The 24,831-nt window shown below is 38.0% G+C and overlaps 1 protein-coding gene across 5 annotated transcripts in view; it reads left to right on the forward strand.

Moving 5' to 3' along the window:
- CPED1 (cadherin like and PC-esterase domain containing 1) overlaps window positions 1-24,831 on the forward strand; it is a 143,276-nt gene that overhangs the window by 49,678 nt on the left and 68,767 nt on the right. For all 5 annotated transcript variants that reach the window (XR_009486582.1, XM_059847179.1, XM_059847180.1 and 2 more), the window contains exons 7-14: window positions 325-490; window positions 12,133-12,275; window positions 13,640-13,712; window positions 15,310-15,471; window positions 16,380-16,484; window positions 17,510-17,679; window positions 23,288-23,355; window positions 23,680-23,724. Coding sequence is in view for 4 of the 5 variants with exons in the window: in XM_059847179.1 (XP_059703162.1) it covers window positions 325-490; window positions 12,133-12,275; window positions 13,640-13,712; window positions 15,310-15,471; window positions 16,380-16,484; window positions 17,510-17,679; window positions 23,288-23,355; window positions 23,680-23,724 (932 nt within the window). In the remaining variant the exon portion in view is untranslated. The remainder of the gene's footprint in view (window positions 1-324; window positions 491-12,132; window positions 12,276-13,639; window positions 13,713-15,309; window positions 15,472-16,379; window positions 16,485-17,509; window positions 17,680-23,287; window positions 23,356-23,679; window positions 23,725-24,831) is intronic.

The raw sequence follows: 24,831 nt of genomic DNA on the forward strand, positions 1-24,831 counted from the left end.
TTTAATCATTCACTCTGAATAGCCTGGATTTGTAACACTTAATTATTCCCACAATGCAGTTACCCATATTTACTCTCAAACATCACTCCCTCCAAATATAGTTACTTCCTGTGTTTGGAAACTAAGAATTTAAAATGCTGAAATCCGTAAATTTACTTGATGTAAAGCTTTGTTCCAGCCTACCTGATTTAACCTTCTGTATTGTTTAACTTGAGGGAAAAAGGGCTAATTTCCTATTTCCACTAATTTCACTATTTCACTATTTTCTTATAGCTCATTTGCGAAAGAACTGTATTAATGCTACATATTTTTGTTACTTTCCAGAAATCAAGTATCAACATCAGACCACAAGGATGTTCTTAAAGCTCAAGACTTTTCTGTAATCATCAAAGCATACGTGCTTGTGACATCCTTAACACCTCTGCGAGCATTCATTCATTCAACCACCACGGTCTGGCATCCACCAAAGAAGAAGCATTTTACCATAAAGGTAAAACATTTAATTTCCTCAATTTTCCATCTTCCAGGCAAGTACCTAGACAGAAAACTAGAGAATATCTTTCTTTTCTTTTACTCCTTCTTTATTAGCAGCCCACAGCCTACAGTGAATATTCTTCTAATGTACAGTTTTCATTTCTCAGAACAAGAAGGGTTTGCTTCATGAAGCAGTAAAGCATTGCCCTGTGCACTGGGGCCCAGGGATTTGCAGGTGTCCAAGCCCATTTTTATTGGTCACATTTGACAGCAGCTGCAAAGTTTGCTCTAACGCACAGCAGTGTGGGTGCTGCCATGCAGTAGCAACTTTTGCTGGGATATTGACAGTGTTGTGAAAAGGGAAAGTAAATATTTAAAACAGATTGTTTAGATTTCTTTTTTAGGTGCAGTAAAACAGACTAGAGGAGGGTCAGGGTACTTCTAAATAAGGGGAAGGAATTATACAAGTATACCATGGATAGGGTGGTTCCCTCATGGTCTCAATTTTCTGAAGAAGGATGTTTCATATGTGCTCTAGATTAATTCTGGACATCTCCAAGTGCATGGAGATACCCCTCTCACTCCACAAGCATCTTACTTGCTCAGCAAGAAATATGCCTTCCCATTCCTTTTTTCTTCTAGCAGGGGGCTGTGCTTGTAACACATCAGCTCTTTGTGAAGAAGCTAGAGTTGTGCTGCTGCTTCTTCCCTTCTGAAGAATTATGGTCAGAATGTGGCAGTGATTTCTTGAGGTCACATACATCAGCTCCTGCAGCAGCTGTTAAAGGATGGGTGTGCTTTGCCCATGTAGCCTTCTTGGGGTAGGAGCAGGTCAGGGCTTTGGATCAGTCTGATATCGCTTTTGTATCACTGTCAGGACTGTTGATGATATCAGCCATTTGGTACAGTCTATAATTTTAGCTCTTTCCAAGTGGTGTGCCTAGTTTAAGCTCATTATCTAATTCTAGTCATTGGAGAAACAGACACCTCTAGAGAACAAATCATCCCACTTAATTTAGACAGCAGTTTTGGAATGAGTTTCCTGGTGAAAAACTTTGCTTCCTTCTATGGGCTATGACATTCTTAGAGAACGTGCCAAATTCTGGATTGCCAAAATTAGGTGAGCTGAATCTACTTCTCTCTTTCCCCCCAACTTAAGCTATGGAAGCCTATGGAGATATATTACTTTGGCATGTATTTTCCTCCATTTACATTTATGAAGAGTAATGGTCACTCGCTTTCAAACCCTGGTATTCAATTTTGGTTTATTTTTATTAAAATAGCACAATATACAGCAGCATTGCTGTTGCAGCTGAAGTAGGGACTACTTTAAAGGCTAGTAGTCATTAGTAATTGTTATATGGCTCTGGAAAACAATTCCCACTGAGGGAAGTCTGCTGAGCAGAGTTCCAGCCACCATTTACAGAGCACTTTGGCAGCTGAAGAAGCAATAAAGATGATAGATGGAAGTAGCAGTGCATCTACAGTGGTTCCAATCTGTTTACTGCTGTTGTGGCATTATGCCTTCCCATAGCTTCAGACAAACTCATCAAAATTGTGAAAAATAAACAAAAGATATGCACCACTTGTGAAAGAAAGCATATTTGTAGTGATGTAGACATTGAAATGCACATTAACAAAGTGATGGGAAATGGGGTGTGTAAGGCTGCCTCTCAGCACAGTGTGCCCTGTAAAGAACATGGAAGGGGACAGGGAGCTTCCAGAAGGGAGACACTGGGAATTCATAGAGTGGCTGGGAAGCCCTGCTGGAAAAATCATATAGAGGATCTGTGCTTGATGCAGAACAAACAGGCAGGTCATCCACCAGAAAATACTTGGAAAAAGGCAAATTCAGCCATTAATATCCTTTGTTAAGAGATTTTGTCAAGTTTCTCAAAAACTTCATGAAGCCCTTCATCACTTTCCAGTGTGACACACAATGTCAGGAGAGTCATCTCTCCCAAAGTAGCCAGTGGAACAATGCATGCTTGTACCAGCCAAGGAGCCTGGTCCAGAAAGCTCCTAAGCTTCAAATTTCTGCTAGCTCTATTGTATAGGGTGGAAATTGCCACGTTTAGAAGCATCAACCTGTCAATAGTCTGTACAGACAGAATCTCCAAGACCTGTTTTTCCACTGATTGACACAATACCCACTGGGTACTCAACATGCCTAGAGGGGAGGCTTTGGTCTGGAAACATTTGCCAGTGCTTTCCCACAACAGACTGAGTTTTGTTTTGTTTTGGTTTTTGTTTTGTTTTGTTTTTTTTAATGCAGAGATGAGAATAATTTTGATTATCTGCTTTCAGTAATGTTGTACCATAATTTAGAGACCTCCTCAGTGTGTACAGACTTCTCATCAGGAAATTTTTTCTTGTACCAGTGTAATTACAACATTTTTAATGAGAAATTCATCCACATTTGGGGTTAACTTAGTTTTGCTATCACAAACTCAGTATGTTAAGTATGTTTAAAATTTGATCTCCCATGTACAACAATGCCTCGTGGTTGCTAGAATGTGGGATATATGAAAGAGAGGTTTAAAAGAAACCCTGGAGATGGGGTAGCTATATGCGATCAGTGATTGAGAGAAAATGTGTAAAGAAAAAACAGGAGTTTCATAAAAGAATACTGCATTCCCCCCTGCCTTTTTATTAGTAAACTATGGTAAATTATTTTTTGCAATGCATATTTTCTTTTTATAGTCATAGTGGCATGACTTCAGAATGATTTCTTGAATAAGCATTGGTCAAATGGCAGTTCAGAAAGAGTTCAAGTGTGTTTTGCTCACCAGCTGCCAGGTTTTCTCTGGATTATACATATTTTAGTATTTCATTTCAGAAAGCAAAAGAAGGTAAATCCTGAGTTGGCATGAGGATTTTGTGTGCAGTCAAAGGGTAACAAAAGTGCAACTCCAAATTTGGGCCCAGCATGGGAAGATGCAAGAGATGCAGGGGAGAGAATGGTATTCTGCCACACAGATGTTTAGATATGAGGCTTGTGTAACAGCCCAATTTCTTTGAGGAGAGTTGGAAAGTGCTTATTTAGACTATCTGTGTGCTGAAAAATTATTAATAAAACAGAAGCTTTGTATCTTGCGTATTGTACCAATTAAAGGAAGGGTCTCTGTCAATGTATGCACTAATTCCTTTTGTGTTAATTAACATTATATATGTGCATTGAGAAGAATGCTGACCCTTAATAATTTCTTTTGTAGAAGCCCGTGTGCAAACCAGTAATTTAGGATTAATTATTTCAAGGCTTATCACACTGTGAACTTCTTCCTTTGCCCTTCCATTAACCTTTCCCCATCTGATCCCGGTGCTTTATGAAGGGGTGCACTTTTGTAGCCAGAAGTACCACATCCTGCATCATCAGAGGAGGCTCTTCTGTGCTGTCAGCAATTTCCCATGGCTCATCATCCTTTTGCTTATCCAAAATAGACAGGTGCCTCCTGGACTTGAGTTCCTTGACTGGTGTTCTTGCATAACCCTTGATGTGCTCAGATGAAACTCTGTTCTTAAGTAATTTTCCAGTTGTGAAGTGCAGTATACTTTATTAAAGCAGTTTGCTATTAAGCTTGCTGTGGTATGAAGCACTATAACTGAAACTCTCTTTGTGTATTAAGCATTTGGAAACTTGAGTAAAGATTTTTTTTTCTACTTAACATATATGCAAATAAAACTGGACTCTCATCTTTATGGGAAATCCATCTCTTATTATGACGTGGCAGTCTGGCTTAGAGCTGAGCATGGTTGAAATTAAGTTACAGTATTGCCCTCAAGTGCCCAGCTTTGGTACTACTTGACGTATCACCCACACATATTTAAAGTGAGATAGAATGCAAACATACATACAGATAAAGAGCAAGATGTTTGCAAACAGCAGAAACGCTTGGGATTTTTTTTTTCCTTTATTTTACATTTTTTGAGGGGTTTTGGTTGGTTTTTAAAATTTTTTTTAAATTTAATATTGCTGCCTTGTTACTTACAGGATCAAACACAAAAGAAAAGTTACCATCAATTCTTAATCAATTGGATTGCATGTTTACTTGGGGCTAAAATTAATTGACTCATTAGGTTCTGTTAGAATGCTGTAATGCTCTTCTTTCTGGAGAGTGGACATAATATAATGCCATCTCTGTTTTCTTTCCTCATGGTATCTATAAATTCTCTTTTCACTGATATAAGAATGGAAGTCAGTCTGGACTGGGGAGATCAAAGACATGCTTAGTCAGACACTCCATTTGTGGCAGTCAAGAGAGCATCATGAAACTCTGTAACAGGACAAACATAAGGTGGTAGTGGTCCTTAGGCAGACTATATCTATTTCTGGTAACCTGTGGAGTTAGAAACACAAAACTGGAAATGGAATATATGTCTTGATGTTTAATAAGCTCCAGTTGGCTTTTATGCATGCAATTCTCTACTAGATTTTTAAATTCATGAATGCTTAGCAATGTCTTAGAGCAATGATACTGTACAGATTATTTACATGTTGCTTGAGAAGGAGTATTTGTTTGCTTTAAAACTTAACCACAAGTCAAGTATGACTTGGTTTCATATCCTTAATTATTGTCTTAAAAGAAAGAATAAGAAATCCTTCCTTCTTTGTCTTCTTCATCTGTATCAACCTGTCATGCAGTGCACAAACAAAATTCTTTCTGGAGTTCTTTTCTGCTTTTCTCATTCTGAACATCCCTATTTAGCTAAGTAAGAGCTTGAGGTTAATTGTCCTCTACAGCATGTGGATATGTCACAAGTTTTTCCACTATTATCCCGGCCCTTAGCTGTTTTTCTGGTTCACATATCCTCTTGCCTTGGCTGTTCAATCCAGTCAGCTCTGTAAGCATGCCCTTCTGTGGCTTCCAGCTTTCCTAGACTTGCCTCCTACTACCCTGACTCTTCTCATTCTTCCTTTTTTTTTTTTGAATTCCAGCTTCCCTTAGTCAAGATGATATAGTTTTGGTCCTCACAGCAACCTGGGAAATACTGTTAGTAAATCACCTTTCTTTTCCCACTAAGAAGTCAGAGCTGAATTAGGAAACCATTCTAAGTTCAGACTCAGTCAAAAAGCCTAATTTAATGGTTGCTGAAGCTGGTGAGTGGCTTTTTCCTTTTGGACTTAGTCTTAGGAGCAAGGAGTCTTAGAGAAAAGGAGCCTTTCTCAGATGGCCTTTTCTTCTCCATGTAATTAAGTTATGAAAGTCTTAAGGGGCAAGATGTTGGGGGTTTTTGTGAATAATTTTTTTTTTCTGGACAATTTAACATCATCTTTTTAAAAATCTTATGTAATGAAAAATATATACAGAACTGGGAAATCTACTGTAAAAATAGTTGGACAATAATGTGATTTTCCCTTTCATCAAGTGCCATGTTAGAGCTGCAGAGAAAGGGCACATCCTAACAATAAATCAGGAGTGGAATAGACAGATGTACCTGAAGCTAATGCAATAAAGTTATGATAAATTACTGAACTGTTTTCTCTGTGTTTTATTCTGGAACCATTGGTACCTGATTAATGAGTACATTTTTCTCCCATTACATGGCCTTTGACTATTTTTGTATGCTCTGGTCAGCAGAAAGGTCCACCTGTGCTAGCAGAAAATATATGAAGTAGCTTCATTGCCATGTATGCCTCTTCCTGGCCTTCTGTGGGGAATTAGTTTTTATTCTTGCACATGTGTTAGATATCTAGATAGTTCCATACATATAATCAAGAAGATTCTTGTTTGTTTGTAAACCAGCATTTTTATACCTATGAACATCTATTTATGCTCAAAAGTATTTGGAAGAAATTTCACCAAAGATAGACTCAGTAAGAAGAATGAATATGCAAAAGTGTACTGAGAGAATAGAGTCTATATTGAAAGTTTTTAGCAATTTATTGAATTTATTCAAGCTATTTTCAAGAAGAGGCAATTACTATAAGACCTTGAGAGCCTGAAGATCCAGCTGACCAGAAGGAGTCCAACAGCTTCAGTGCACAGCAGAACAATCTGGAGAGTATGCCCTTTGCTACTTCAAAAAGAGTGATTTCTAGAAATCAGAGGTCATGCTTTCACTCCTGAGACATAAACCTTACTTTCAACTCTTATCCTGATAACTTTGTCTGCCATGTCATTTTGAAAGCTACTGCCAGGAACCAGTAAGGTCTTTCAAAATAGATACACACAAATACTGTAAAGTAGGATGTTCTAAATGCCAAAATGTAAACCCCAAAATTGCATTGAATTACTCAGTAGTGGTCTCTTTTCTTCTACCTCCTTGCCTCTGAGGTAGGTTCAGAGCTCATCTATGCCTCCAAAGGGGAGTTACTGTTACAGGAAAAAATGTAGGAGTTCACATTGTCTAACCAAACCCAGAAGTGTCTAACTGATGATATGCAATCAACTGGCAGCCAATAATTGTAATATACCTTATATCAATTTCAGTAACAGAAGAGGTAAATCATGATACCAGGCACTTAAAACACTTCATTGAACATAGCACATTTCTAAACATCCCTCTGTAAATACTCCCTGAAACTCTGGTGGCATCTGCTCATTCACCCATGATTATCCAGCCTCTGTGTCACAAGCAACACAGGTTAGACACAGTCCTGCTCTTCTGGGATGCAGCTTCCCTTCTTTCATGCACCTCTGCTTGGAGAAGTAGGGGTCCCTGCTCTGTGGGTGTGAATTTCACATGTACCCACGCAGGACCTGTGCCCATCCTTACATCCCAGTATTCCCTGAAGTCTAGGCAGAAGCTCTGGTGCCAACAGGCTGATTTGTGGCAATGCCTGACCAGGTTTTGGCTGCTGCTTTCTCCACCACTGCTTTCTCTACTCCTCCACTTTCTCTGTGCTGCTGCAAATTTTCATGCTCCTTTTCTGTTATTTTCCAAGCTGGCTACTTTGGTTCAAAAGTCACTTTGTAATTTCCTGGTTACTGTTTAGCCTTGCTAATGGTCTCACTCCTCTGTATCATGGTTAAGTTTGGCCAAACATCATCCCAGACAGTTCTGCCTATTCCGGGCACAATAGGTGTTGTCCATGGGTAGGCTGTGGGAGCACTCCAGTGACAGATCTCCTGTCTGTCTTCAGTGTCTCACTTAGATTCTCCAGGGGAATCAAGCCGTTTCAGATTGCAATTAATGTCACTGTTTTGAGACATCTACTTTAGGATGGCATAAATTATACTCTTCTTAAGCATCTGTGTTCTGCAGTGAGGTGTAAAGGGAACCTAGACATTTTGCTTGAACATAGACATAAGCTGTGCAGTCTTGTCATGTGGGATTCCCCTGCATTATTGGCACCTGAGAGAATTTTCTTCATGTGAGCTGTCTCTGAACACCTGTTACAATCAGCAGAGAGCTAAGCAGTGTAGTCAATAAAGGAAGGTATTCTAAGTTTGCCATTATGGCCATTCCTAATGTTAGATAAGGAAAATCTTGTTTGTTTCATCAGGAGGCAAGATTATTTAGGATTGAGCTGAAAGGCAATCTCAGAAAGATCACTACAGTTTCGTTTTATACTCTTTCTCAAGGCAAGCCTCAGATGACCATTCAGGTAACTGCCCGAGGCTGCCCCAGCAGCTCTCCTGAGAAATTAATTTGCAGAAAAATTGCCTAAGAAAAATTTTATTGAGGGAATTACTACAGTCATCATAGCATTCAGCCCAGTGAGTGCCACACTCTTCCACTCTTCAGGCTCCATGGTCTTTGCATGAAGTCTGCAAATCAGAATTCCTTGGTCAATTAAATTGCTTTTTTTCAATGTGTCAGGCCTTTACCTGATGATTCAGTGTAGTTTTGAGAAGCCAGAGGGATCTATGTCATTGAGATTATAAGGCTAATTTTAATGACTACAGATTTTAAAAACTAGATGTCAAAATGGGTAAAGGAAAAAGCAACATAAAATTAATATTGAGTTGGCTTTTTTTTTCCCCCCAGTGGCTTTTCCTAAAGCAAGAAGTTATTGGGCAGTGGAAGGTCAACGAGTTTAAATTAATCTGAAGAGATTTCTAGTTCATTCTGCCTTTACAGAAAATGTGTACTTGATCCATGTAACTTGACTGCATTTGCACACCTCTGTAAGGCATTACATAAATATTTGGAACATATCTCCAACTGTATGAGTCCAGCATTTGGGTGAACACTTTCAAGCTTCTGAGAAATCTTGCAGTTCTATATATAATGGTGTCATTGTGTAAAATAAATGTGCATGTCTGCATTTAGTCTTACAGCCTACTAAAATTTAAACCCTATTCCTCTGCTTAAAAATTGGTCAGCTTTCTCCCAGAGCAGGTTCTTGTAATTGCCAGCAGTATTTCCTACTCTGTCCTCTTTAAATTGTTCAGTGCTTCTGAGGGTGCATTTTTCTGGACAGGCAGTCTGTTTCCTCTGAAAGGGAGAGGATCAGCATCAGTGGTGGTCACTTGAGGAAACCTTCAGCTCTTTAGTATTTTGCAGCTGAACACAGATATTTATATACTTTTATTCACTCAGAAGAACCTGAGGTTGCTGCAGATTTTCACACATTATTGGCCTTAATCCATATACTTTGAATTTTTCCTATCTGTTGCTGTAAATCCTGTGGAATCTGTTGGAGTCAAACCTAATCTGAACTTGTTTAAATAGGGTTTTTTAATGAACTGGAATTTAACCTGAAGTATTCATCTCATCTCTATTGGTCCTGAACTAGGCTGAGTAAATATTTATTTTTCAGCCATTGGCTTAGAATAAACATTGGTCTAAAACCTGATATCCTCTAATGAGAACCTGTTAAGCAATGTTTCTTTTCTAGGCTGGTTAAGGAGAGCTGTAACTAAAATGCAGTTTCTTGGAGATGCCAGTTTTATTTTAATGCCTGTTTTGATGGCAACAGTTGACTATTAATAGCCAACAGCATGCTCTGAGTACCAGTAGGGCAAGCCAGCCTGTCTTCTTCAGTTGTTACTAGGAATGTATGCATTATGTATCCTTTGTGTTTATATGCTTGGAAATTGATTGATGGTGAGAGAGGAGATGAGCTAATGGTGCTTTTGCTCTTCCTTCCAGTAATCCCCATCTCTCCTTATTAAACTCTTCAACTCCTTATGCTCCCTGTGCATCACAATAGCACATCTTCTCACTTAGTCCTTCAATACCCCCTGAGGATTTAGGAAGTTAGAGAAAAGGTGCAAGCCAGAGTAGCGGGAATGTAAGTGGTGCACAGAATCTGGCAGAGGTGCTGGAAATAATTGCAAAATTCAGCTGGGGTCACCATTCTTTTAGTCAGAAAAACATGGAAAGGCAACCACTTGTTGAAATAAAAACAGAGGTGATAAGAACAGGAAGGCAAACAGACCAAATTCCTACCCTTCAATTATTTACCAGCACAACTGGATGGAGTTAGTGAAACTGAAGAGAGCAAAAGCAAAGGAGGATCAGTGTTAGCTGCATATTCAAGTATCTCCCATGGCTGGTTGTAAGCAATGTTACAGTATTTTTTAAAAAGGAAATTGAAAAGCGCTTGTAACATTTAGCTACAATATGCTACCTGAAGAAACCAAAAGCCATTCATCTGTGCCATTGCAGACCATTGTGCTTGAAAGTATTTATGCTCAGAAGGGGAGACTCCAAAACTTTCTAGAAAATACTGTGGACTAAGATGTAGAGAAGAAAGCTCTAAGTTCTGGTGTCAGCACATCATAGCACATCACCAGGAACTAGTGTTGTATGCACAGATCCTTACTGGGTCTATTCCCGTTCAGCATCTTTGTAAAATGTCTGGATGACTGGGCAGAGTGTATACTCAGCAAGTTTGCTGATGACAGAAGACTGGGAGGAGTGGCTAATGCATCAGAGGATTATTCTGCCACCTGGAAAGACCTCAGCAGACTGGAGACAAGGGCTGAAAAGGACCTCATGTGATTCAGCATGGGGAAGTGCACAGTTCTGCACCTGGGAAGGAGCAGCCTTGGGCACCAGCACATGCTGGAGGCCAGCAGCTGAAAAACAGCTTTGCAGAAAAGGGTCTAGGACACCTGCTTGACCATCAGCCAGCAGTCTGCCCTTGTGGCACACCTGGAGTACTGTGTCCAGTTGTACACTGTGGGGATGAGGGAGTGTGGTGATGTGGGCCACAAGGTGATTGTCTGCAGCATTCCTTATATGAGGAAATGCTGAAAGAGCTGGAACTGTTTAGCCTGGAGAAGCTTCTCAGGGGCCAGAGGGCAGTCATCAAAGTGTGTGAATAGCTGAAGGGAGGCTGTAAGGAAGACAAAGTCCCTTTTCAGTGGTATCTAGTGACAGAACAGGAGGCCATGGGCACAGACTGGGCACATTCCTTCTGAGCATCAACACCTTTTACTTTGAGGGTGATCAAGCACTGGCACAGGTTGCCCAGAGAAGTTGTGGAAGTTTTTATCCTTGGAAGTACTCAAAAGCTTTCTGGACACAATTCTGGGCAACTGACTGTAGATGACCCTGCTTAAGCAGGGGGGTTGGACCAGATGACCTCCAGAGCTCCCTGTGGTTCTGTGATCATGTCCTAGAGCCAAAATATCACATTAGACTTTATTGTGGACTTTTACCGAGGCCCAGGCTTGGATAACCCATCTGCTGTGGATACTTGTTCATGGCTGTAGCAGTCCAAGGCAGACAGAGAGGTGCCTACAAGCTTCCATCATGTTACCCCACTGGGGCATGTATAAGTGGGTTATAATAGAAAATATATGCTGGCATTTCTAAATACATGTCGTAGAGGAATTCCCAGAAATATTCAGAAAATTTTCCTTTCTTAATGTCAATATAAAATGTGTTCTGCATATGCTTTACATGCTTTATTTCTGGAGGTAGTATTTTTTTGCTATGTCAAAGTGTGTCTTTGGTAGTATAGTACTACTTTATCATCTAACAGTTTTATATTGTTCAAATCTTACTTGGGTTCTGTGCTGTATGATAACTGTAATGGAAATATGGTTCAAAGGCAGCCCCTTTCTTAGCACCAAGGACTCATACTGCAAAACTTGCCTATGTCCCACTCTTCACTGGGTCTCTGTGCTGCTCCAGTTATTTGTCTCTATCTGAAGTGATGATAAGGGTGAATTTGCATGAGTGATGAAAGCACCTGAGGACAGTACTGTGCAGGTCAGTAAATATGCCATTGGGAGGATTTGTGAGTCTGAAAACCACAGAATATGCAGAGTTCAGTCAAAACAGGCTGCAGTGGCTGATGATTTTTCCAGCATCTTTCTTCTATACTCTGTTTAAAGCTTGTTGACTGGGGATTAGGATTTGTAGTCAAGGTCCAAAGGGATAGCCCTTGGCACAGTATGTTAAGAGAAGGCTTTTACTTTGAGTGTGCTATTACCCAGTGATGAAGATACAAGCAAGTTTTTGAGGTTTTTTGCCTAGAACCAGTGACAGCAAAAGGTTTTGCCAAAGTAAGCTTAGATTCTGAGCAATATTTTTTAAATATTCATACAGATTTTGTTGCTGATATACTTATTTGTAAATAAAATGTCATTCGCTATTAGTATGCAGTGTGGAGCTTTTCATTCCACTTTATTGTACTAATAAATAAGAATTGAAGATGATATTCCAAGGCAATTTTTATTTCTATCAGTCTTTAATTTATGATTTTAAGCACTGATTTACTGCAAATGCTCAAAAATATATGTATTCTTTTCACAGCTGCAAAGGTTTTTTGAGATATTCTTCAGAAACAGTTCTCCCCAGCAAGCCTTCAACAACATGAAGGAGGCTATAAACAAACTTCTACTAATAACTGAGGTCTTCAGCGAATCATCTGCCTCAGGACCAAATTCTTTCAATCAGTAAGTGGCTTGCAGTAGTCATTGTAATGCTAGTGTCAAGAGAGCTCCTTAGAAGAGAATAAAAATTGCAGAGAATACAAGAATCTTAAAATAAAAAATTCCCATCTATTTCATACTTCTTTATAAAGTAAGGACATGCTGCATTTAAGGAGTGCAACTCTTCAATATCCACAGTGTTTCTAGTTTGTGAAAAGGTTATCATGAATACTTAGGACCAGATGCTGTCCTAATGAAGTGTTTCAGGCAGCACAAATGAACAGAAATCACTCACAATTGGGCTAGTCCTAACATACATAAAGCTGTATTTCCTTTCAGTGAGCATTCTGTCATATGTCAAATATTTAATGCTAGAGTAGCCCAGATTGTTCAGAGCTGGCTCTAGCGAGCAATCTGAACAAGAGACACTGTAAAACACTTTATAAAGTCTATGCTATGAAATAAACCTAGGCACCAACAGTCACATTTCTGTGTGTAATCACTACTATTAGTGTTATAATTCTCACACATAAATCAACCTCAATTATGTAATATTTTTACTAAATAAAATTATTATTCTATGTATGTTATGTTCCATCTCTGACATTTTTATGATAAGTACTAAATAAGTTGCTATTTATTAAATTTATGTGTTTAGGCTGTTTTGAGAACCAGGTGTTTTAGAAGCAGTAATGTAAGGCTCATTATTTGACTTACACAAGTTGGGAATAAAGCTTACATTGTGAGTGGGGAGGATGGCAAAGAGGGGAGGAATGTAATAGGGATGAAGCTGTTTTGACAGTGGTCCAAAATCCCTTTTTTACCAATGAAATGGACTCTCTTGTTTGTGTAACAGAAGACTTGCTTATAACTCCTGGTCCATGCCTCCAAACATCCCCAAAGCTGCAGCAGAGATCTTTGCTCAAGTGAGCCTGGAGAATTTCCCCATCTCTTCCCCTCCAAATATCTTCAAAGCTTTTGCAGGACCTCATTCACTCTCTTCAAAAGGCATTTTTTCCTTCAGCATAATTCACCTCCCTCTATGTCAAACATTAAAACCACTTTTATGTAGCACTATTTTCATCACCTCACAATCTGACTCCTTCTGTATTTAATGCTGTTGACTCTTCTTAGAAATTTAGTCTGTGTCACATGTTGTTTCTTGACCTATATGTGTGTGTTTTCCTGCATGTGTTCTCTGGACCTGTGTGTGTATTGAATTTTACTGAGTATAGGGACATGGTTCAATTATGGGCTTGGCAGTGCTAGGTTTATGACTGGAAACAATGATCCTATAGGTCTTTTCCAACCTAAATTATTCTATGATTCTGTATTTCACAGCAGTACCTAACCTCACTGAAACGGGTTCCTTTTATGTTGTATTTCAGCTGCAGCCAATGTTTTCAAATGCTAACCTTTGACATTGGATTCGGCACGTCCATACACCCAGTAGTTCTTAAGGTGAGAAAATTGCACAAATTACTGCTTCACTCAACAAAATTACACCAAGAACACAGCAGAAAAACCTCTTCATAGGTCCCCTCAAATGTCTAAGAAATGTAACAACACTTCAATACTATTTTTGGCTGATTGTGAAGAGTTTTTGTAGAACAAACCAGTTTTTAAGAGTCAGAGTTCCCGTGATGAAATTCACCAGACCATCAAAATGTGCAAACTTTTCAGTTTACATTAAAAGATTAACTATTATCCCAAATGAATATCAGTGAAATGAAATCCATAGGAAGCACTGCATGAAAGTGGAGTTAGGTTTTAAATGTGACAGACCAAAGATGAAAGGAGGAAGTTAAAAAACCACAATTGGCTTTTAATACGAATTAAAGTTCTCCATAAATCGGATTGTACTTCTCCATTTCATTACCTGCTTTGACCTCCACTGTGCTACTTTCTTCCTGGATGATCCACAAGGCCATTAAAACCAGGGAAATGAGACCTGTGCCTGTTTTTGTACCACTCCTGTCTCAGAACAACCTGTCCTGAAGCAATTATTTTATTGCTTTCCAGCTGTTCTCATTACCTCATGTATATACATAAATATGCCTATGCCTAGGTATGTAAAATGTTTCTTTATATTTATGATATACAAATATTAACAAAAATTAGTTAATATATCCTCACTTAAAATCTGTTCAAGTGTCTAGTAATAACAGTGCAGTCAAATCTCTGCATTCTTCACCAAAAAAAGTCTTTCAAACACATAGGAAAAATGCATATATGAAAGGAAGTTTTCAGAATGTAAAAAGTCCATGAAGACAATATTTTTAATTAGTCTAAGAAGACTTATTAACTAGTGTAAGAAATGTGGCATGTCATAACAACTCATTAATTGTATACCAGGCTGTAAAAAAAACTATGCCAGAAGAGCTTAAAAAATATAACATAACATTTACCTTCCTGTATAGAAGTTTCAACTATTATCCGTTATCCATAAGTTTTTAGTAAATCAGTAGGATTTAGTATTATCTTCTGAAAAAACAAATGTCTCTAGAAAATAGCTGATAACTAATGCAAATAGCTGACAATTACTGCAACATTGACTTCAAATATTATACCTACCGAATATTATAATGTAATTTATATTATGCAAAAAACCTATTCCTGTTGGTGCTATATTAGTGTTTATTCATGTTTTAGTCATATTTCATAATCATTAATTTCGTAATTGTCTTTATATATTGTAAAACTTATACTTTCATCCGTAGTAACAGATGTTCTATATCAATCCTGTGCACATGAGTTTTTCATGAGTTATATTAACATGTAATCTGATATTTTATATTTTTCATCAAATTTCAAATCAAATACTATAAATCTTTTCACATGTGTCTGCAGTGCGGCACTCTGTCCGCCGGAGGGCAGCAAACATTGCGGTATGGAGTTGGGACAGGCGATGTGGCGCAGCGCTCGTTGTTTTATAATCCTTTAAAGTCAGTTTGTGTTGTTATTACCTTTTTTCAAAGTTCCAGTGTAGTATTTATTGCTATGAGAAGACTGAAATTTTTATTTAAGCTGTACATTTTTATAATTTTTTTTCCAACAGGTGCATGAAAACTTTGACTTCCAGAATGAATCAACTACTCAGGACCAAATTTCCAAAGAACTTCTTTTTGAAGATACATTTAAATTTCTCTTATCTAATGAATCCTCAACATCCAGTTTCATAGAAGCTTTGCAAATAATATATGAGTCATCTGTGAGCAAGGTAGTTCATTCCAACTTTTTGGGGTTTTTTATTTGAAAATATTTAACTTTAAATTGTATGCTTCTGAAATTGTTGGTGCCAACTTACAGAATGAAGGATTTATTTAATCAGAACCATCTTTTATTGTATTCTGTGGAGTAAAACTGTTATTATATTTAACAATTGAATTTTTTTATAAAAATCCTACTCTCAAATTATGTCATTTTCAAAAATACTATGCTTGAAAGATTTATTTAAAGCTTTAGAAATCAACACTATTTTTTTAATATGAAGATTTGTGAGTTTTCACCATTTCATCCAGAACTGGTTAACTCATGCATGGAAATCCATGAGCATCAGAATTAAATTTTGTTTCTTACGCCTTTGTGTCTCAATGCAAGATCCAGTTCCTGAATTTTTTTTTTTTTTTTGCATTTATAGAATCTGCATAAATTTTACTTCATTAGTGAAAACCATTTCTGACAAGCTGAGATCTCTTTCACCAGTATTTCTCTCAGTCTTGGAACTTTTAAGGATGCCTTTCTGAGGAGTCTCTTGGTTGAAAGACTTACAGGGACTAAATTATCCAGGCAACTTCTACCTCTTGGACAGATGTGGCTTAAACAGGGTCATGGGTTCTAAATTTATGTCAGGATAAGCTAGAAAGCTGCAGACATGCAGTGATACGATTACACAGCCCATGTTCCAGAGACCAGGGGTTTCTGTGGGTTCGTTTCTAGACAAAGCTTGGGCACAATCTGCTTTATTCTAGACTGCAAAGTGGGATGAGCTGTCTAGGAGCTGGCTGGCTGAGGTTAGGGCTGGTGGAGAGCTGCTGGTTTCTATGATCAGTGTAGGGATTGGGGTCTACTGAAAGCACATTGCTTTCCATGTGATTTCACCAGAACATGCTGCCCTTTCCTTCCCAGGATGGAACATACAACAGAGAAGATGAGCAATGTTTCTCTTTGGAAGAGATAAATTCAATAACTACTTTCATAAAGGAGCTGAAGAGTCTAGGACAATTTGAGCTGGTAAAATAAACCGGGTTTTGTTTTATTGGATACATATTTTATGTAAATCTCATAATATTTCTCCTTCATTACCATTCTATTCTGTCTCTGGCATATGTAATTAGGCTGGATGGGCAGGGAAGTCTGAAGATAGAGGTAACACTGATTTTACTTTGGTGGATCATTTGAATTTAATTTAAAATATTTAAATAGAACAGGGTATTTGAACTGAGCTTCCTCTGAACAGGATAGCTAAACAGAAACAGAGATCAGGAAATAGAAGGAAAGGAAAAGAAGGAGAACCATGTAAATGACTAATGAGGTAATAAGAAAATAGAATGACAGCAAAGCAAAGCAGGAGTGAGTGGACAGACTAGAGAAAATACAATACTGAGATCATGATCAGAGAGTAGATATAGATGAAAAAGTGGCAAAAAAAGCAGGTGGAATATGTTCTCTTCTTCATGCTTTGAGTTCATTTTTGGATAAGAACACAGATGGAGGAGTAACAGTGTCTGTGAATAGGCACAGTTAATGAGGGAAATGGTGACTATTCAGAAAATAAAGGATTTGCAGCTGAGTCTGTTGTTCAGAAAGTGTGCATGGTATCAGGATTTCTATGAGACTTCCTGGATGAGTATTAGGGATGGAGACTGATGACTCTTTCTGAAGAAGCATTGAGTCTAATAGATCTGGAATTCATAGAATAATTAATGTTGGAAGGGGCCCAGAAGGATCATCAAGTCCAACTCTTAAGTGAATGAATGGCCAATACAGGGATTGGGCCTGTAACCTTAGCTTCATTCTCTGACCAACTGAACTAACCTCAGGGCCAGTTCAGAGGCAGAGGAGATCTACTTCCAGGTCAGTACTGCTAATCCTGATTTGCAAGGCTGGGCATGACAGTCCTTTTCTAAGTACATGGGAAAGAGCATTAATATATAACCAGCCCTATGCTACATATACTGTCTTCTAATAATTTTTCACATCTTTGCATTCTACAAATATCATACTGTGTTGTCTCAAATCAGTGTCTCTCTTCTCAGCTTTTCCCTTCTCCTGCACCCAAGATCCAAATGCTGCTGCGTGACCTTTATCGAATGGTAGACCCAATGAGGCGGCTTAGTTCAGTCCTGGCTGTGCACTGGTTGCTTTCCAGTGTCCTTCAACAGTTCCAGTTCATGAATAAAGAGGCACATACAAATCTTTCAGAGTGGTAAGATAACTATTATATATTTTGAAGGTAGTTTCTCAAGTTATATTATTGGAATATCTCCAGTGGACATCATAAAACTTAACGTACATCTACTGAAGGTGTGCTTGCAACCCTTGAGATGGAGGTTGATCATCCTGTATGGAGCCCTGACAGCCATCCTGCTGTCAGAACTGTAGCTAGATTCCTAAATAGAACAGGTTTTGCTTCTCTATCTAATATTAAGGACTCTGGATTGAAAATTAATTGGAACTATGGTAAATTTTTTTAAGATTAATTAGGTTCATTTTTTTTTCTAAACAACTGTAAACTCTAAATTAGGAGAATTTCCCAGGGTTAAGACTGTCTTAATTTATACACCAATTAAAAGCAAAACTGTACAGAAAACATAAAATTTCAGGTAAAGATTTTCCCAAAATAATTAATAATTTTTATTGGCTCCAAATTTTCTGTCCAACAAAAAACAGGTCAGAAAGCATAATACTCTGAGTACATAATTTTAACTCCTTGTGAAAAGATGGAAAAAATGCTGTAATGACAAGGTTAGATCCACTGAACTTTTGGCAAGAAATTTTAACTTTCATGAGGAGAGAAAGAGGAAAGGAATGACAGAACAAGGAAGTTGCGGAAGGAAGGAAGGAAGGAAGGAAGGAAGGAGTAAGCATAGTATACTGTATATTTGGTATAAAATTTTTCAAAATGTGCTTTCTGTTTTCATTATCTCTTAGCTAATGATGTTTCATATACAATAATGCCATACTGACTACTGACATTTATGATTTACAAACAAAGACTTGGGAACAGAGGCACATTAGACAATGTATATGTTCCATTCCAGTGAGTCTCAAGATCAATGTGTGAATGATATTGGTACATACATTTTGCTGGGAGAATGCTGTAGTGAGTATATAAGACATCTGTAAGATTTAAGTTTTAATTTTATTCTTCACTGAATTGGGCAAATTTCAGCAAGCAATAATTATCTGTACGTTCGTTTGCTTTACTGTAAAGGGGAGCTTATACTTTACCGCTGTGCTAGGTATCTGTCTATTAGAGTTTTAAATATACACAGTTCCATGAAAGTGCTAAATTATGGTTATTACTGCCGACCACTCTGATCTCTCCCCGTGAGAAGTAACTCAAAGATGCAGCTGCTTGCATTCATATATAAGCCCTTGCCCTTTTGCAGAAATATTTAGGTTTGCATATCAAAGCATACCAGCCTTTAGCAGCTTTCTGTTCTAATCTAAGCTGTGCCACTCACTCACTTTGAGCAAGCCCCTTGGCCTCTTTTTTTTCCTTCAAGCTCAACGTTATTATATGTGTATAAATATGTAGAAGTACCATGACCTTTCTCTAGGGCATAGGCCAATCTGTTTCTTTGCTCTTTATTTTTCTGCAGTGGCTAAGCTAATAACACCTTTCTCTTCATTCACTGTATAAAAAAACATGTCCTTTGACATTGCTAAATCAGAATCTTCCACTCCCTTAGCTACATGCATGTGAGAGTGATGCATGTGTCAGATATACATGTGATTATACTTAATTGCAAGGAAGAAAGAGCTTAGTTGTACTTACTCCCCAAATAACTCAGGTATGCATTCTCTTTGAGCCTTGATTAATCTTTTTTCCCCCCCAGCTTTGATGAGTTTGTATATCAGAACACTTTCCCTGAATTTCTTCAGGCTTTTCTTCTTTAAGGCCAGGCTGTTCGGTCAATTTATTTAACAGTTCTTATTTCTCTGACTGTGGAAAACTGGTATTTCTGTTTATCAAAGCTAGTGATGGCATAACTGACTGTCCAAGCAGACAAGAAATATATGGGAAAAGTAGTGACTTCTGACTGAGGTCTTGTACAATTACTTCATTCACTGATCATGACTCTACAGGATGAAGAAAGGATATAAAGATGTTTCCTAGTCTACATACTTTAAATCATTTAATCTGTATGACTAGTGTTGAAACCTTAAGTGGTGTTAGTGAACCCTCTGAATTCCTTCCACAGGAGAAGTAAGAAGAATTCTAGAAACTCGTCTCAATAATTAAATAATTACAGCCTGGGTGAAAATGACTACCTCAATGTATTAGTATAAGATATTACACCTAACTGTGTACTCAGAAAAAAAATTTCAGCATTTTTAAATGAGCTTTTTTCAACTCTATGCAGTTTATACTTGTGATATGACTAGGATATATATAACTGCTGCCTTTTGGAATAGGGGCAATGATGTGTCATGGAAAGTATATTTGGCTATCTCAGATAGCATGGAACAATCAGATTAGTGAGTCAAGATAACTCTTTTGTATCTGAAAAAGACAAAAGCCTAAGAAAGTCAAAAAGCTGCAAATGTTTTTTTGAAATCAACTGATGTATTTGGAAAACTGGTCCAACTTTTCATATGCAAGCCCTTTTTTAGTTCAAACTGGAAGCATCAGCCCTCAGACTGAATTTGGGCTGAAAATACTTTTTTGGAATTTAACTTGGTCATGTCAATTACCTGGCGACTCTGAGACGTTAACATGTTTTGTACTATGGGACAGAAAACGGCAATGACAAAGGACAAGTTAAAGATCACTGACCTAGAATGGGAGGAGTGAGAGACAGAAGGAAGGAGGCAATGAGACAGACAGTTGGATTAAGTGCCAGGAAATGAATCCCCCTCTTGCATCTGAATTTTTTTATTTCACTTCTGAAGATCAGAACAAGGTATTTCATTTAAGGACCCAAATGCCCTCATGGAAACTGTGACTGAAGCCAAACAAGCATTCTACAAAATAGAGAACTTATTTTGAAGAGAGAACTACATAACATCATCTAAAGAAAGAAAATTCTTAACTCTACTGAATATTGAAATATGGTCTCAATCTTGAGTTTATGACCTGTTAAAAGTTGCACCATTCACAACTAACGTATCCATCAGAGAGACCTAAAGTGGCTAGTTTTTTTTCTTTTATATTTAAATCTTGTGAAATATTCTATTCATGTCCTTCATTGCTTATGTCTGATTGCATAGAAAATCAGAGCTATATTACTATTGCTACTGTCAATCCTTTGCCTTTCTTGTTTGTTGAATCAGAGAGATTCCTAAAGAGAAGGCTCACAGTTAATAGTTAGGGATGTACACATTGGGAATCTTCTGAAAGGTACATTTGATGATCATGCCTTCACCAAGGGTACTGACATACAGACATTAGTTTCATTGGAGCTAACTGCTAAGTGTGTAGGCAAAGAGCACCTCTGTACTTGACACCTCCAAGATGCCTAAGCAAATATGGGGCCACTCAAACGGATCAAGGTCCTTTCTTGAGTAACAGCATGTGAAGGAAAGGAGTCTGCAAAGCCCTCTATATTAGGAGGAGCTTCATAACTGCATCGTATCTCATTCTGCTGATTGCAAGGAGCTTGGACAAAGGAAAGCTTCATGGTGCTGATGATTAAAAAGCTCAGGCTGCAGCAGAGATAAATCATTGAACCACAGAGTCATTAATACTGGAAAGATTCCTCTCATCCTATCACTTATGATGTGGGAGAATGACTCCACCTGGTACAACCTTGTTTCAGGGAGTTGTAGAGAGCGATAAGGTCTCCCCTGAGCCTCTTGTTCTCCTGACTTAACACCCTCACCTCACTGAGCCACTCCTCATAAGGCTTGTGCTGCAGCCCCTTCCCCAGCTTCATTACCCTTCTCTGGACATGCTCCAGCACCTCAATGTCTTTCATGTAGTGAGAAGCCAAAACTGAACATAAGATTCAAGGTGTGACCTCACCAGTGCTGAGTGCAGGGGGACAATCACTGCCCCAGCCCTGTTGACCATGTTGTTATCTGAGTATCTTTCTCTAATATGATTTCCAAATATTACATTTTGCTACCCCACTGTAATCAGATAGAGTTATTATATGTTTCTTAATGCTGTCTGAAGATAATTTGCAGTCTCTACAGATTTGAGATTCATACAGGTCATGCTGTTCCTTTGTGAGCAGGGGCCTTGCAGTTGTGGTGGCTCTCCTGCTGCTCTCCTGAGGTGTTCTCTGACTAAACCAAAGTCTGTCATTTTATAGAGTTAAGACATGTTGCTTCCCCTGTAAAACAGGGTTTGGGACCAGGCAAGCAAAAAAGGAACAGCAGAATGAAAATTTTATTTTGTTCAGGTGCCAGATGTATGAAGCAAAGCAATGCAGAGTCCTCAAGCAGGTGCAAAGGAGAGCCACTTTACTGCAAAAACCAAGCCTTTTTAAGCAGCCAGGCCTTTATCAGTTACATAGTTTTAAATCATAACAAACATAATCCACCCAACCACCATACACTATGATGTGAACATGTAATGATTATATAACTTGTTTTTCTACTTCTAATTTGGCTGAGTCACTTTGGGATAGTCCTCTTCTACTTAGCTGAAGTAGCAGGCCTGTGCCATGAATTTACAAGGGCAACAAGGTCCTTATTTTATAAGGCTTTACCTATATGCAACAGTATTGGACAGATATTAGCTTTTACTTTCTTGGCAAGCTGAAAGAGGGGTGCAAAATTACTTAAAACTTGGAAAGCAAACCCTCCAAGAGTTTGTTAAGTGCCTCCTTTGCAGTAGGTAATGAATTTGCATGGATTCAGGGTGGTTGTCTGGACACTGCAAGATCAGAACTACATTTTCCTGCATACAGAGATCTGCCAGCTGCTTCTTTCCTTATCTCACTGAGTTAATGCAGAAATCTGTTTTATCACTGGGCATTTTTTATCACTGGACAGTTTACCTTTTACATGATTGACCTCAATACTGCTTTCAGAAGCTCCTGTTGAAACATCAGTGATGGATGATTGCGCAGAACAATAATGCCACCTCCCTTCCTTGGCACAGACAGGGGCTTTTTGTCTTTCAAACTCTGAACCGCAGTACCAGGAACAAGCTGCATTATGAGAACTTCTAAAGGAAACACTCAGAGGAAAACCAGTGAAAGGTTCAAGAAACGCTGATGGACCTCCAAAAAGGTCTTATCAGCCAGAGGGTTGAAGAGAAGCCTACTCCCTTTTTTTCTACAATGCTACCAAAATTCTACTTGAAAGAAAAAATCTGCAGAGTTCACAATATGGGCACCACTGACATGTTGCAATATACTTGTCCATTTTTTTTAACAGAAGTTTTATACACACACACACACACACACACACACACACACACACAAGCAGGATTTGTTTTGAATTTGCAAACCAAGCAAAACACATAGAGGTTCCATTCTAGGAATTCATGCTAATGTCAGCACAGATGATCCCCTGGAGACCTGCCTTCATTGTTATTTCTTTTTGAACAAAGTCTAAATTTAATTTTAAGTATATGCAAAAAACCCCTATTATAGAAGCAGTTAAGAGATACGGTTTATCTTTTCCTTGGCTACATCCACTCTTCCTTTTCCCAGCAATGCAACTATATTTCTTTTTTTCTCTTGATGTGATGTGCTGCCATGTATTTTGGAATGTGTGTTTTCTGTTACATTCACTCAGGTAATATCTCTATTTTCTATGTGCCCTGGGATACCATATGGAATTTTTTTGCAAAATATTTCATTGTTTCTGTTCCTTCCATTCATGCAGAAATATGTCTGCTATTGAATTGACAGGCAACTTTCTCAAGAAAATATGAGTCCTAAGCAGAATGTTTCTTCTCACTTCAGGAAGAATCATGAAGGTAAGGGTTCAGAGTGATCATTTATACAGTATGTGTTTCCTATCTGTATTATTTCTGATAACATGTGGATTTAGATCACCTTGCCTTGCATTCCAGCTGGAAAGTCTTGGCTTTCTACATATAAAAGACCAATTTCTTCCTTATCTTATGTAAGCTGCTATGTGGGGCCCATGAGCAGCATTTGCAAGCCTGAAGTGAAGATTTCACACTGTAAAGAATAAAAGTGCAATGTGTCTCTTAAAAGTAAAAGATGGTTGCTTCTCCAATAGGACTGTAATCAGAGTGAGAACAGAAAATTATTAGCTGTTTCTGTTTATCTTTCAGCATTGCATTATTCCAGTAAGACTGGAGAAAGACAATGCAGTTATGGTAAGTAAAGGTCTTTCTAAAACACAGAGGGGAAAAACATTCTTGAAAAAATTTCTTGGGTTTCTCTACATTCTCTCTAAGTGAATACAGTATTTGTAGGGTTTTACTGAGAAAAAAGGGATTTTTAAGTATCAAGAATGTTTATACAAACTCAATAAATAGGCTATTATGTTAAATAAGCCTCAAAACTAACATGAAACTTTGCTGTATGTGCATATTAATGTGAGTATTCCAGAACTCATCGATCACTTGTCACACTTCAATAGACTTTTTCCCCCCCCCTCTTTCCAATAACCTCAGCATACATTTGTTATTGTGGTAAAACCTTTAAACTTGTCTGGAGTTTAATCAGCTTTGTTTTAAGCTTTGTCTTCAGCTCAATAATGGAGTATTAGGAGATGCTTAAGAGATGAGGGGTTTTTCTAAAATATCTGCTTGTCAGAATATTTAAAGTATTTTTAAAGATCTGTAAAGACATAATTTTTTTTTTGTTTGTTTGGGGTTTTTTTGGGGGTTTTTTTTGCGGTAGCAATGCCCTCTGCTGCCTTCCTCATTCTCAATTTATCTGAGGGGCACGTTTGTAAATGTGAAGCCATTACTCTATGGTGAAAAGGTTTGAGCCTCATGTCCCCTCAGTTGCTGATCTCATGCTGCCTCCAGGAGCTATTGTTGTGCCAGATAGAGACCAGAAATATTCCTGGGCAGGCTGAATGACATCACCATTCTAATTGCATGATATTTTTATTTTAAAAATACTTCATCTAATTTTTCTTTGAAATTCCTCCTAATTTTTAAGCTAGCAGTGAGACAACATTTCTAAGTAAGTCATACAGAATATAGAGAAATGTTTATACTCATCTGTAGGGGGGGGGTTTAAAAGCCTTCTCTGTGTAAATGTGTAAGTCTTTATTCCCCTACAAAGCTAGCCCAAATTCTGTTCTTCCATTGGAATATCTTCCCTTAAATTTTAATCCATGCAAGAGAGTGCTCAAATTGCCCTGTTTTGTTTCTCAGGGCAGATATTTCAAAGGAGAAATAAAAATATTTGCATCATTTTTGAGTCTTTTAAGCCACAAGATTTTTCAGCTATTAAGGTAAAGGAGATTC

This window comes from Haemorhous mexicanus, chromosome 5, assembly GCF_027477595.1.
Source record: "Haemorhous mexicanus isolate bHaeMex1 chromosome 5, bHaeMex1.pri, whole genome shotgun sequence".
In the NCBI taxonomy this organism is placed as follows: Eukaryota; Metazoa; Chordata; class Aves; order Passeriformes; family Fringillidae; genus Haemorhous; species Haemorhous mexicanus.